Here is a 13,176-nt window from a genome sequence, read left to right as displayed (position 1 = left end):
ATTTCTATTACATATATAAATAAAAAGAAAAAATATATAAAATTAAATTTTAAAATTAAAAGTTTATTTTTAAAAAAAAAAAAAAATTTAAACCCCAAAAAAGGTTTGATTTACAATTGTGTTTAATATTTATTTTTCTGAAAAAAAAAAAAAACATTATATAAAATCCCATGAAATTATTATAATATAACATGTTTAATATTGGTTTTTTATTCATACTAAATAAACAAATAAGTAAATTTTTAGGGTATTATAATAAATAATAATTAAACACAAAGAATATAGAATTGAATAGAATAATTAATTTTTTTTTTATTTTTATTTTTTTTGCATCAAAAATAATTTAAAACACTTTTAGTAAATAACATATTTTTGTATGCTTTCCATATTAATATCATATCATGTCATATATTATTTTATTATTATAAAACAATTAAATTATAAATAAATAAATAAATAAATAAATAAATAATAATATATGTTATAATTTTTTTAATTTTTTTAATTTTTTTAATTTTTTTCATTCTTTTTTTTTTTTTTTTTTTTTTTTTTTTTATATGTATACATAAAGTTTTTGTATGGAATAAGAATAAAAATAAAATTAAAAACAAGAAAGAAAGAAATTAAAAAAACAAAAGTATAAATATTTATATATTATCTTCAGAACATAGAGAATTACTCATATAAAACTGGATGTATATATAGAGAGTATATAAAAGGCTTTCTTAAGAGCATTTCCGTTTGGAATAGAAGCTCCATTAGAACATTCTATTTTTTTTAAAAAAAATTTTTTTACATAATTTTATTTATTTTTTTAATTATTATTTTTTTATTTTTTTATTTTTTTTTTTTTATTTTTTTTTTTATTTTTTTTTAAAATTTTTATATTCACAAATTTATTCATAATAAATAACACAGAGACTAATATCTCATTTTTTTTTTTTTTTTTTAATAAAATCATTCAAATTAGAAATTTCACGTACACACAACAATAAAAAAAATAATAATACACACAATAGTTTCCAATATTTTTTTTAATATCATAAAATTTTAAAAAAAACTTTTTTTTGTGTTTGTTTATATATACATAATATATAGAACATTCGATAATATATTTAATAATAAAATAATTTAATAATAGTAAAAAAAGAACTAGCTTTTTAATATTTTATATTATTATTTATTATTTTTTGAATAAAATAATAATAATAATAATAGTAATAAAATATTAGAGATATCAAATAATACAATTGTAATATAAATTTATTATCCGTTAAATTATTAAAATTTAACTACCTACTATATTGTTTTTAAAAATATAATCTAACACCACATTTTTTTTTATTTTTATTTTTAAAATTTATTAACATTTTAATTTTTATATAGCTAAGCAGTAATAAATGTTTTATAGTTGGCAAAATAAAATATAATAGTAATAATAATTTTTTATATAAAAAAATAGATAAAATAACTTAAAAAAAAAAAAAAAAAAGGATTTTTTAATAAGATGAATCCATTTTGTTATAATAGTAATAGTGGTGGTATTGTTTCAAGTTTTTCTTTTGATTTCTCAAGATTAGCAAATAATAATAATAATAATAATAATAACAATAGTAACAACAACAACAATACTACCTCTTTTAATAGCAATAATGGTACAAATGATACACCATCTACATTAGAAAGTCATCATCAACAACTTCAATTAATTCAACAACAACAACAACAAGAAAAATTAAATAGCTCACTCACATCATTAATGCCAGTATCAACACAGAAACAAGAACTAGAGTTAAATAGTCTACCAAAACATATTTTAAAAGAAATTTTAAAACACTTAAATGACCAATATAGCAGTTGTACAGGATCAGTTAGGCCACAGAATCCAATATTTCATAATAATTGTTATAGCGATTTAAATACTAACGGCAAAGATTCTGGAGATAAAAAACCAAAGAAACATTTAAGAAATAGCGGTAGTAATATAAATAATAGTAGTCAAACTACAACAACCAATAATAACAATAATAATAATAATAGCAATGGTGACAATAAAAATAATATAGTTATATCATCACAATCGTCAACATGTATTTATTTAAAAGATATTATTGGATTATCATTAGTTTGCAAATTATGGGCAAAATGTATTGTTCCTGTATCGATTTCAAGTTTTATAAAGATTTCAAATAGAAAAGAGTTATTAACAGTAACCAAGTTTATGACCGATGGAATTATAAAGGGGGGCGCGGTATGCACATTTACTACAATTAAATTTCACTGTAAAAAATCGCAATTAGAAAAATTAAGATATCAACAGCATCAACAAGAGGAGCTTAATAATCCATGTTATAACTCTGTTTCAACTGGAGGAATTAATAGTAGAGATTATTGCAGTCTTTTAGAAAAGTGTGGCTCAATTAAATCATTAATCTTTGGTAGTGGTCATCAACTTACTCAATCCGATCTTTCAGTTATAACTTGCTACCTTAGAGATTGCACTAACATTACCGATTTAAAGTTAAGCAGTTGCTTTACCAATGCAAATAGTTTTGGTTCTTTCTGTGAATCACTTCGTTACAATCAATCTTTAACCGCTTTGGATATCTCCTATAATTGTTTATCCAAAGAATCAATTTGCCAATTGGTACAAGCCCTAAAGCACAACCGTACTCTCACATTCTTAGATTTATCTTTTAATGGTATTGGCTCTAATGGAATCTATTTGGCCAATATGTTTAAAACAAATGTTTCACTTCAAAGTGTATTTTTAATTGGTAACGAGCTCGATAACGATTCTGTTGCTTCCATCGCCGAAGCACTTAAAAAAAATATCTCTCTCACCGAACTCTCTTTGTCAGAGAACAGCTTCGATGATGAAACTGGCCAATTAATCGGTGAAATGTTAACCTACAACAAAACCATAAAGTCTATAGACCTTAGTTTTAACGATTTGGCTGATTGTACCGTTCAAGGGTTTTCAGAAGCAATTTCCTGCAATAATACTTTAACCACCCTTAATCTCAGCGATTGTGCCATGAGTGTTAGTGAAGATGCCGGTGTTCAATTTTTTCAAGCTTTACAAACCAACCAAACCATTCAAAGGTTGGTTCTTTGGAGTTGCGATCTCTCAAGTTTAACTGTAAAGGAGCAACTTGCTCACGCTATCCGTGTTAATACTACCATTACAGAGTTGTCACTAGGTTTCAACGATCTCACATCAAATGATATTTCCATCCTCCTTCATAAGGGTTTAAAGTATAACAGAACAATTAAAATCCTTTCGTTCAATAACAACTATATCGATTCCGTAGCTGGTATCATGTTGGCAAACTATATCAAAGAGAATGATACCATTCAACAATTATCATTATTTGATAATCGTTTAGATAACATCGCTTGTGTTCAATTTCTTATCGCCATTTGTTCAAATAATACTATTCAAAAACTTTGTTTAGGTTCGTGCAGAATTTGCCCAAATTTGACAAGTCATCTTAGGAGATGTTTAAGACATAATACAATGATCTCTAGCGAAGTTGACCATGCTTTCCCAATCTCTCAAGAATACCGTAAAAATTGTATATTATCAAAATTAAATTATTTAAAAACCGAATTTAAAAAAGAGCAACAAGGTATTTCACCTCAATCAGAATTGGGCAACATTTTAACACAGCTTTTACAAACCATATCACAGGCTATAAATAATATTGAAAATAATAATAATAATGGTCATAATAATTTGTTAATAGCTGGCCACCAAAACAACGCCAATATAAATAATAATAGTTGTAACGATATAAATATAAATGGTTTAAATTTAAATAGTAGCTCACCAAATATATATATTAATCATCCAAATTCTCCAGTAAATAATAATATCGATTTAATAAATAATACAAATAGTAATATACTATTTAAACCAACCTTTCAATATAAATGTCAATCTCAAAATCAACAGACATCCAACCCACCACATTTAAATAATAATAATAATAATAATAACAATAACAACAATAATCTCAATTCTCCAAATAGGACCAATATTTTCTCATCGAACTTAACAAATCAATCAATAATACCAAATAATAATATTTTGATGAATAATAGTAATTTAAATATAAATAGTGTTTTTGATCCACAACAACAATTCCAAGATGAATTATTACAACTTCATAGCCAATTACAGCTCGAAGTACATAATTTTGTTTCTCAACCCCCACAACAACAACCAAATCACAAAACAAATGGTAATTTTCAATTTTTTTAAATAACCTATCAAATAATTTAAAATAATCAAAGTGTATATAATAATAATTTTTTTTTTTTTTTTAAAAAAAAAATACAAAAATAAAATTAAATTTTTATTTCTTTTATATACATTATTAATATATAAACTATATTAATATTAAATATTGTATATAATTATTTTTTTTGACAAAAAACTTTTTCATTTTTTTATTTTTATTTTTTTTTTAATTTTTAATTTTTAATTTTTAATTTTTTTTTCATAAATTTTTTAAATTATTTTTTAAACTCATACCATTTAATTTATACATTCCATCTTATATCTAAATTTTTTAAATAGTTTATCCATACATTATTAAAATAATATGGACAATAACCCAAAACCACAATCAAAATATTCAGATAAATTAAAAGGTGCATTTAGCCACAATGATGTCAAAGAGAGATTAAAGAAAAGGTGCATTGAAACACTAAAAGAAAATAGAAAGAAGGATCTTGATAGGGCTAGGTTAAATAATTTAAATAAAAATGGTAGTGGGGAAAGTATAAAGTCAACTCTTGTTAGCGAACTAAAGAAATTAAAAGATGAAAATAATTTAGATAAAAGCAATAATAACATTTTACAAGATACTGGCAATAATAGTACTTCAAATAATACAGATAATACAAATAACAAAAATAATACAAGTGAATATCATTATGGCAATAGCGTGGAGTTTGATGATTTCGATTTTGAAATTGATGAAAATGAAACCTTTGGTAACAACGAAGATTTAAACAATATTAGTAATGTTTTGGAAAATGAAGATGTTAACCTAACAACATATATAGAAGGTGAAGAAGATAATTTTGATGTTTATAGCTTAACCTCACAAGAAGAAAGAGATTTACTTTTGGAAATTCAAGAAACTCTTGATGCTGATGAGGAATATGCCAGAATTTACGAAGAGCACGAAAGAGCAGAACAGGAAGAAATTGAATTATTTTATCAACACGAAATTGAAAGAATAGAGAAAGAACAACAGGAACAAAAAAAATAGTTTATTAATTAAGCTATATGTATATATTATATCACTAAAGATTTTAAAATATTATGCATTATAAATGTAAATTAAATTAAAAAATAAACAACAGTGTAAACAAAAAAGTAATATGCACTTTTTTTTTTTTAAAAATTATTTTTTTCTTTTATTTATTTTTTCTTTTTTTTCTTCTTTTCATCTTCAGATGATGATTCAGCTGATGATTCGGATGAAGAACTATCTGATGACTCTACTTTTCTTTTTTTGTCATTTTTCTTTTTATTATCTTTTTTGTTATTTTTCTTTTTCTTTTTTTCGTCTTCAGATTCAGATTCAGATGACGATTCAGATGATGACTCTTCTTCAGATTCAGATGATGATTCGGATGATGATGATGATGATGATGATGATTCACTGTCGGATTCTTCTTTTTTATTCTTTTTATTATTACTATTTACATTCTTTTTATTTTTACTTTTTACATTTTCAGATTCAGATTCTGTTGAATTTGATGAACTATTATCTTTTATATTTGTATTAACTTTTGATGAGGTATCTGAATTTCTTTCTGAAACATCACCATCGTCGAATTGTATAGTATTTGAAGAGTCTTTTAATGAAACAGTATTTTCATCACTTGATGAGTCACTTGTATTCATTTCAATATCTGTACTTAGTTTATTTGATGGATTGTTATTGTTCGATTGTGGATTAATTGATTCGTTTAAATGCTTTTGAAATTTATCGAGATTGCTTGAAACATGTTGGAAAAAATCTTCTGTTGGAGTTGCATTACCACTTAAAAATAATCTATTTTCTTCATTTTGTTTTCTCTCGAGTATAAAATTTCCTAATATTTCATTTGCTTTATTTGATGGAACTTTTCTTTTACTTATAACTTTGATTTCCATTTTATAATTATATTTATTTAAAGTTATAAAAAATATTTATTTTATAATTTAAAATGTTTTTTTTTCGTTAAGTAAAAAAAAAAAAACGAAAAAAATTAAAAAAATAAAATTAAAAAAATAAAAAATAAATTAATCTTTTTTTTTATTTTTTTTATTTTTTTTTTTTAACGAATACATATTTGGTTAACTTTCATTTTTAGTTCATAACAGTGGTTCTATTTAATTAAGATAAATAAATAAAAAATATAATTGAAAATATTAAAAAAAAAAAACACATAATTGGATTTTGTGATTGTTGTTTACAATTACCAAAACAATTAATTTATTATTTTTTTTATTTTTACAATTTATACATGTTTTAAAAAATAAATTAAATATTATTTTTAATATTATTATATTGTTATTATAATTATATTATTGCTGCTTATGATTATAATTTATTTGAAGTTGTTAATTTGAAAAATCCCAAATTTTAACACTGGAGTCTAAAGATCCACTAATAATCATATTGCTTTTTAATTGCATTGAGACTACAGAGCCATGATGACCTAATAAACAATGTGAGGGAGTTGATTCCATTTTTTTAATTTGCCAAATTTTAATCGACATATCACTTGAGGTTGTTACCATTTTATCTCTTTTAATTGATAGTGCCCTAATTGATCCCTCATGAGCGGGTATTTCGGCAATTACATAGGGTCTTGGAGATGTTATCATGTATCTAATATCTGATACCCTTAGGACTCCGTCATCCCCACCAGAAACAATAAAATGGTTTGAGAGGGACAAACAATCAATATTAACACCATGTTCGTTAATGCATAGTACCATTTTTGGAGGTGCTCTGATATCCCATAATCGAATTGTATGGTCAGCTGAACCAGATGCTAATAGGTCAGGGTGTTCAGTCGATACACCTGAAAGGCAAAGTATTGATTCATTGTGTTTTCCTATATCAGAAACAAAGCATGTTCTTTCGATATCCCATTGCTTTATTAATGAATCACCACCGCCACTATATAGATGTTTAAGTTGTTTATCTGGTTGTGTTGTCCAAACGGTTCCTTTGTGACCTTTTAAAAATGTACCATCGATAAGTTTTGAATGGGATTGTTGAGGTTGTCGAGGAAATTCAGTTGACATTTGTTGTTTACTTGTTTTTAAATTGAATGATCTTGCTGTTTTATTATTGAAATTTATATTGTTATGATTGTTGTTAAAATAGGTGCTATTGGTACCACTACTGTCATTGCCACTAGATGAGCCGCTATGATTATCTAGTCCAGTTCTATCTTCTCCATGACCATTTGATGATTCCATTCTATCAAATTCTTCTTTGTCAATATCGCTAACCATAATTGTACCATCTTGGCTAGAGCTTATACATTTGATCTTGTGAAAGTTCTTTGATGTTTTCAAATGAGTAGACCATATCCAACCATCATGACCTCGGATGTTCATTACTGGTTCAATTGAAAGCTTTCGATTTGATTTGGATGGGGCTTTAAGTTTCCATAGCTTTAGTTCTCTGTCGAATGATCCAGTGACTAGCATATTTGATTTTTGTGATAAACAAAATATACCCCCAATGTTGGTATCCAAAGAAGTTACAGAGTATTTGCCATTTTTCCAATTTTTATTTTCTTTTTTATTTTTTAAATATTTTGATTTCCAATTTTCATTATAACTATTATTATTATAATTGCTATTTTTATTACAGTTATTACAATGATTAGGTGGGTTTTTGCAGAAACCGAAATGATTTAATTTATTATAGTTTTTATATTTTTTAAAATATAGTTTTCTCCATAGATTATTGTAGCTGTTTATTAGTGAATAAAAATGATTGTTTATAAGTGATAGTGATATTATATCTTTATAATCTAAATTGGATAGTATTTTTGAAAATATTTCATTTGGTAGAATGAATAAAAAGCTTTCGTATTGCTCTATAGTATTGATCCTTTTTTTCTTTTTTTTATTTTTATAGTTATTTATATTAATATTAATGGTATTGTTACTGTTTAATAATAAATCTCTTTTTAAATAGTTAAAGATGGTCTCTAAATTACTATTACTTGAATTTATTTCGAAATTCATTTTATATGATTATTAGATTGTGTTCTCTATATTATATAAAATAGTATCTACTAAAAAAAATTTTGAATTAATATTTATAGTTATAAAAAAAAAGAAAAAAAAAAAAAGACAAATATAATTTTCTTTTTTTGTTTGTTTGTGATTAATATGTAAGTGTCATTTCATTGTTAAAGAGAAATTGCACTGTATTATTGGCTGGTTTTGTAAAGAATTGCTATTTTAATAATATTATTTTGTTGTAGAAAAAAAATGGTGTGTTAAAAAAATTAAAAAAAAAAAAAGAAATTTGGTTTATTTTATAAAAAAAAAAAAGGGTGAATTATATATATAAATTCATTTTATATTATTTTCTATAATAGTGTGTTTGAATATTTATTATAAATATTTTAAATACATGTATAGATAAATACATACATTTGGTTGAAAATTAAATTGATTTAAATTAAAAAAAGAAAAAAAAAAAAAATTTCTATTTGTTTATTTTTTTACCTTTTTTTATGGTATTGTTGTTGCAATATAATTACTATAACCCTTTCGAGTGTGTTTTTATTTTTAGGTAAACCAAAAATTCAAAAATAGATGAAACACACAAAGAGTGGTGAACAAAAGAAAAAAAATTATTTACAAATTTTTTATCAATAGTGTGGGTATGTGTGAGTTATGTGTGTTTTTTTTTATAGGTATTTAAAAATAGTGTTTTATGTTATAAATAAAATATTTATTTACTATTGAATATGGAAAGTATATAATTGGGAGGTGTTATTTTTTTATTTATTTTTATAAAGCCTTATTTGTTTTTTGTGTAAATATTGCTTTTTTTATTCAGTTATGTGTGTGGCTATGTGTTAACTCTTACAATTATAAAAATTCATTTTTTTTTTTTTTTTTTGTGTTATTCTATTTTTCATATGATGATTTAGATAAATAAATAAAAAAAACAAAATAAAATATAAATTAAATATTTCTATAAACATTTAAAATTCATAAAATGTTAATCTGTGTAATGTTTAATAAATCCTCTTATAGAATTTTAATTTAATTTTTAAAAAAAAAATTTTAAAATTAAAAAAAAAAAAAAAATTATTATAATTAATTTATTTATTATATCAAGAGATCCTAAAAAAAAAATTATTTCATTTTAAATTTCCCCTCAAATAGTTATTTTTGTTTCTGTGTGTTTGTGTGAGTGAGAAATAATTGTGTGAGTGGGTAATGAAAATATGTTTTTTTATTAGGTTATAACACAATATTCTCTCTTAATATCATTTAAAAAAAAAAAAAAGATATTAATATGTTATTTTAATGGAAATGTAATACTCTACCCAAAAAAATAGATTTATTTCCCAAATTTATATAAAACGATATTAATAAAAAAAAAAAAAAAAAAAAAATTGTTTTTTTAATATTATTTTTTTTTATTTCATTGTATTTTTTATTATTTGTTATTTGTTATTTGCTATATGTTATTTTAATTCTTTTTTATTTATATTAAATATTTAAATTTAAAATTAAAGAAATTTAATACTTTTTTTCAAAATTATAATATTATTTATTTTTTTGAAAATTGTATTCAAATTTATTTTTCAAAATAACAATAAAACAAAAAATAATTATCTATATATTTTTTAATATAAATTATAATTAAGAAAAGGGTAAATAAAAGTATCTTTCTATTATCATAAAAAAACGAATTAAAAAATAAAAATTTTTTAATTATTTTTTTAATTTTTTTAAATTTTTTTAATGTATTTATAAAAATAATTTATTATTTTTTTTTATTTTTTTAATATTACACCTCTATATTAAAAATATTTTATTAATTTTTTTTTTCTTTTTCTAAAACTTTATAATGTATATAATAATAAACAACATAAATCCACTAAATTTACTATTATCATCATAATTAGTTATTATATTTAAAAGAATAGAATAATATTAATAATAATAAAAATCAAATAAAAATCAAAAAAAAAAAAAAAAAAAATTGTATACAGACTTTTTAATCAAATCACATTTAAAAGGGAGAAGGGGTTCGGGTTTATCACCAAAACAAAAAAATAAAGAACAATAAATAAAGATGCCAATTAACTCCTCCTTTAGACCTTCCTCCCCATATGATAAACAATATAAACAAAAGCAACAAAACAATAACGAAGAGAATGAAGAACCAAAAGATCAAGTTAAAATAAATGATCCCAATAATAATAATAATAATAATAATAATAATAATAATAATAATAATAATAATAATAATCATAATCATAATAATAATAATGGTCTAGTTGAAAATAATATCATTAATGTTAATAATAATGATAAAAGCAACAATAATAAAAATAACCCAGATACTGATCCATCAGTTTATCAATTACTTCAAACTTCTATTCAATTAATTTATCAAAGTAGATTATGCTCGAAATATGGTGGTTCATCTAACCAAACACCTCAATCATCACCTTTCTTATCACCAAATAATGATATACCCGATGTCTTTAATATTAAACAGTTCGAAGGAGGTTTATTTCAATCTAAAACCCTATCCCCAAATGATTTAGGCCCATATATCAACAAAGAAGTAAGTAACTATTTTTTATTAATTTATAAATACAAATTAACATTATCTTTATATTATTTTTTATTTAGATTCATTTAGAATATGTTGAAATTAATGAAATTAATAGAGATTTAACATTATGGTGCGATCATATTTTATCTAGCCCATTAAAGATTGATATATTTTTATGTACATTTAATCAGGAAACAAATGAATATAAGCATTCTTTATTAGAAAGATGGATGTTTTCTTTTACACCAATTGATTTTATGCAACAGTTTAATAAAAACCTATTAATTTCAACATCATCCGAAGATTTAGGTATTGGAATGACAACACACCAGCCACCAACACAATCGCTATCCTCTTCTTCAAATCCAATAAGTCATAGTAACCATTTTGATTCACCACCTTCCCTCGAACTCTCACCATCAAATATACAAACATCACCTTTATCAGCATACAACCAAACAATAGCACTACTAAACAAACACAACCAACTATTAAACCAAGATATATATTCATCAGTTTTAATTAAATCACTTTATTATACATTATCATCGATGCCTTTATATCAAAGTCTAAAAAAACATCAACAAATGGGAAACTCTAGTATAATACCACCCTTACCAAAAATCAAGTATGGTATATCCCAAAATTTTCCACCTCCATTTAATTTTAAACCTGAGGAGTTTTCTCATTTGGTGAAATTAAATTTTCCCCAATATGAAACCTCCAAAGGTTCAATTAACTTATCTGTACAATTTCCAAACTCCTCAATTCCAATTATAGATGGTACAATTTCTTCAATTGTAATATATCCTTCAAGATCTTGTTCGTCAAACTTAATTTGTCATATCAATAATAATAATAAAAATAGTAAAAACAATCAAAGCCAATCACTATCTATATCACAACAATTACAATCATTACCACCATTAAAGCAACTAATTCAGCAAAAATCAAAAAATGTTAGTAACAACTTAACAAAATATTTTCAAAATAATAATAATGAAAATATAAATAATATTACCAGTAGTAGTCACTTGATAGATGAAAACATTAAACCAAACTCTCCATCACCATCCACATCGACATCGACATCACCATCATCAGCACCAATATCCATACCAAAATCGAATTCACCCTCCTCACCCTCATCAAAAGCAATTGATATTTCAAATATAAATAATAATAACAACAATAATAATAATATTGGTGATAATAAAGAAAATAAAGATAAAATGATTTTACAAAATATTGGCCATTATCAACATCATCACCCAAAATCAATGTCACCATTAAACAATAGTAATAACTATTCATTTGAATCATTTGCATCACAATTCTCACCTGCAAGTTTTAAATCATTTCCATTTTCACCAACAAGCCCACCACTTAGTTCATTTAGTTTATTAAACTCACCAAATAAAAATCAAATCTCTCCACCATCATCCCCCTATAGAGTTGGCCATAGGCCACTATTTTTTGATGGTTTGTCACCATCATCAATTAGTGGAGGCTCACCAAACAAATTTATGAAATCGCCCACATCTTTTTATTCATCTCCATCTCAGGAAACCTCGAGCCATTACCACCAACCCATGACATTTGGATCATTCCAGGAATCACTTTTAACTGGCAATATGTCAAATACACCATCTACTAAATTTGATGGCTACCTAGCAAATCTAGGTGTCTCTGGTAAAGACTATATACCACCCCACAAGAAAATACCATTTTCGGCTCTTTATTATCATATTGACCATGATACTCCATACGTTGCTGATATTGAAATTGGCGAAAAAGGCTTTAGGGTACCATCAAAAGGCTTGATTCAACTAACTCTATTCAATCCATTCAATACCCCAATTAAAACATTTTTAGTAAATTTCGATTTAACAGATATGAACCCAGAAACCAAAACTTTTATTAGACAAAAAATTATATCATTTAATAATAATAATAATAATAATAATAATAATAATAATAATAATAATAATAATCAATTAGCGTCATCATTAAACTCATTAAATATTTCCTCAACATCAACATCACCATTAAACAGTAATAATAACATAACAACAAATCAAAATATTTTAAAATATGCGATTCATTTAAGATTTGTTTGTTTAAAAAAAAGAAAATATTATTTATACAAGAATATTAGAGTTGTATTTCCAAATAGAGTTCCCGATGAAATGGAAAAGTTAAAAATTATTTACGAATATCCTCCCGATCCAAAATATTACCTTATAAATAAATAAAAAAAAACAATTTATAAATTGTATATACCAATTTTTTTTTTTTTTAAATAAAAAAGTGTATAAACAAAGATGGCTAT

The 13,176-nt window shown here is 23.4% G+C and overlaps 5 protein-coding genes across 5 annotated transcripts in view; 2 read left to right on the top strand and 3 right to left on the bottom strand.

The window, feature by feature from the left end:
• The window catches only part of DICPUDRAFT_80087 (uncharacterized protein), a gene marked incomplete at both ends in the record, with an annotated part of 2,699 nt that extends 2,331 nt beyond the window's left edge, over positions 1-368 (bottom strand). Inside the window, one exon of the mRNA XM_003289266.1 lies at positions 353-368. Coding sequence (XP_003289314.1) covers positions 353-368 — 16 coding nt within the window. The remainder of the gene's footprint in view (positions 1-352) is intronic.
• A 555-nt stretch (positions 369-923) lies between these two features.
• On the top strand, positions 924-4,937 carry DICPUDRAFT_48523 (uncharacterized protein; the record flags this gene model as incomplete). The annotated part of the gene is made up of 3 exons (XM_003289274.1): positions 924-1,252; positions 1,387-4,247; positions 4,846-4,937. Coding segments are annotated over exons 2-3 (2,832 nt in total), but the record flags the coding sequence as incomplete, so codon positions are not given.
• Positions 4,938-5,437: 500 nt separating this feature from the next.
• Positions 5,438-6,178, bottom strand: DICPUDRAFT_88456 (uncharacterized protein; the record flags this gene model as incomplete). The annotated part of the gene is made up of 1 exon (XM_003289265.1): positions 5,438-6,178. One exon carries the CDS (start codon positions 6,176-6,178, stop codon positions 5,438-5,440), a length of 741 nt encoding a protein of 246 aa, XP_003289313.1.
• Positions 6,179-6,628: 450 nt separating this feature from the next.
• On the bottom strand, positions 6,629-8,278 carry DICPUDRAFT_80083 (uncharacterized protein; the record flags this gene model as incomplete). The annotated part of the gene is made up of 1 exon (XM_003289264.1): positions 6,629-8,278. One exon carries the CDS (start codon positions 8,276-8,278, stop codon positions 6,629-6,631), a length of 1,650 nt encoding a protein of 549 aa, XP_003289312.1.
• A 2,077-nt stretch (positions 8,279-10,355) lies between these two features.
• On the top strand, positions 10,356-13,099 carry DICPUDRAFT_153674 (uncharacterized protein; the record flags this gene model as incomplete). The annotated part of the gene is made up of 2 exons (XM_003289273.1): positions 10,356-10,853; positions 10,922-13,099. The coding sequence occupies 2 exons, from the start codon at positions 10,356-10,358 to the stop codon at positions 13,097-13,099; spliced, it is 2,676 nt and encodes an 891-aa protein (XP_003289321.1).
• Between the last annotated feature and the right edge of the window lie 77 nt (positions 13,100-13,176).

This window comes from Dictyostelium purpureum (assembly GCF_000190715.1).
Source record: "Dictyostelium purpureum unplaced genomic scaffold DICPUscaffold_169, whole genome shotgun sequence".
In the NCBI taxonomy this organism is placed as follows: Eukaryota; Evosea; class Eumycetozoa; order Dictyosteliales; family Dictyosteliaceae; genus Dictyostelium; species Dictyostelium purpureum.
Note: the sequence above shows the minus strand (reverse complement) of the source record. Positions and strands in the feature narration are given on the sequence as shown.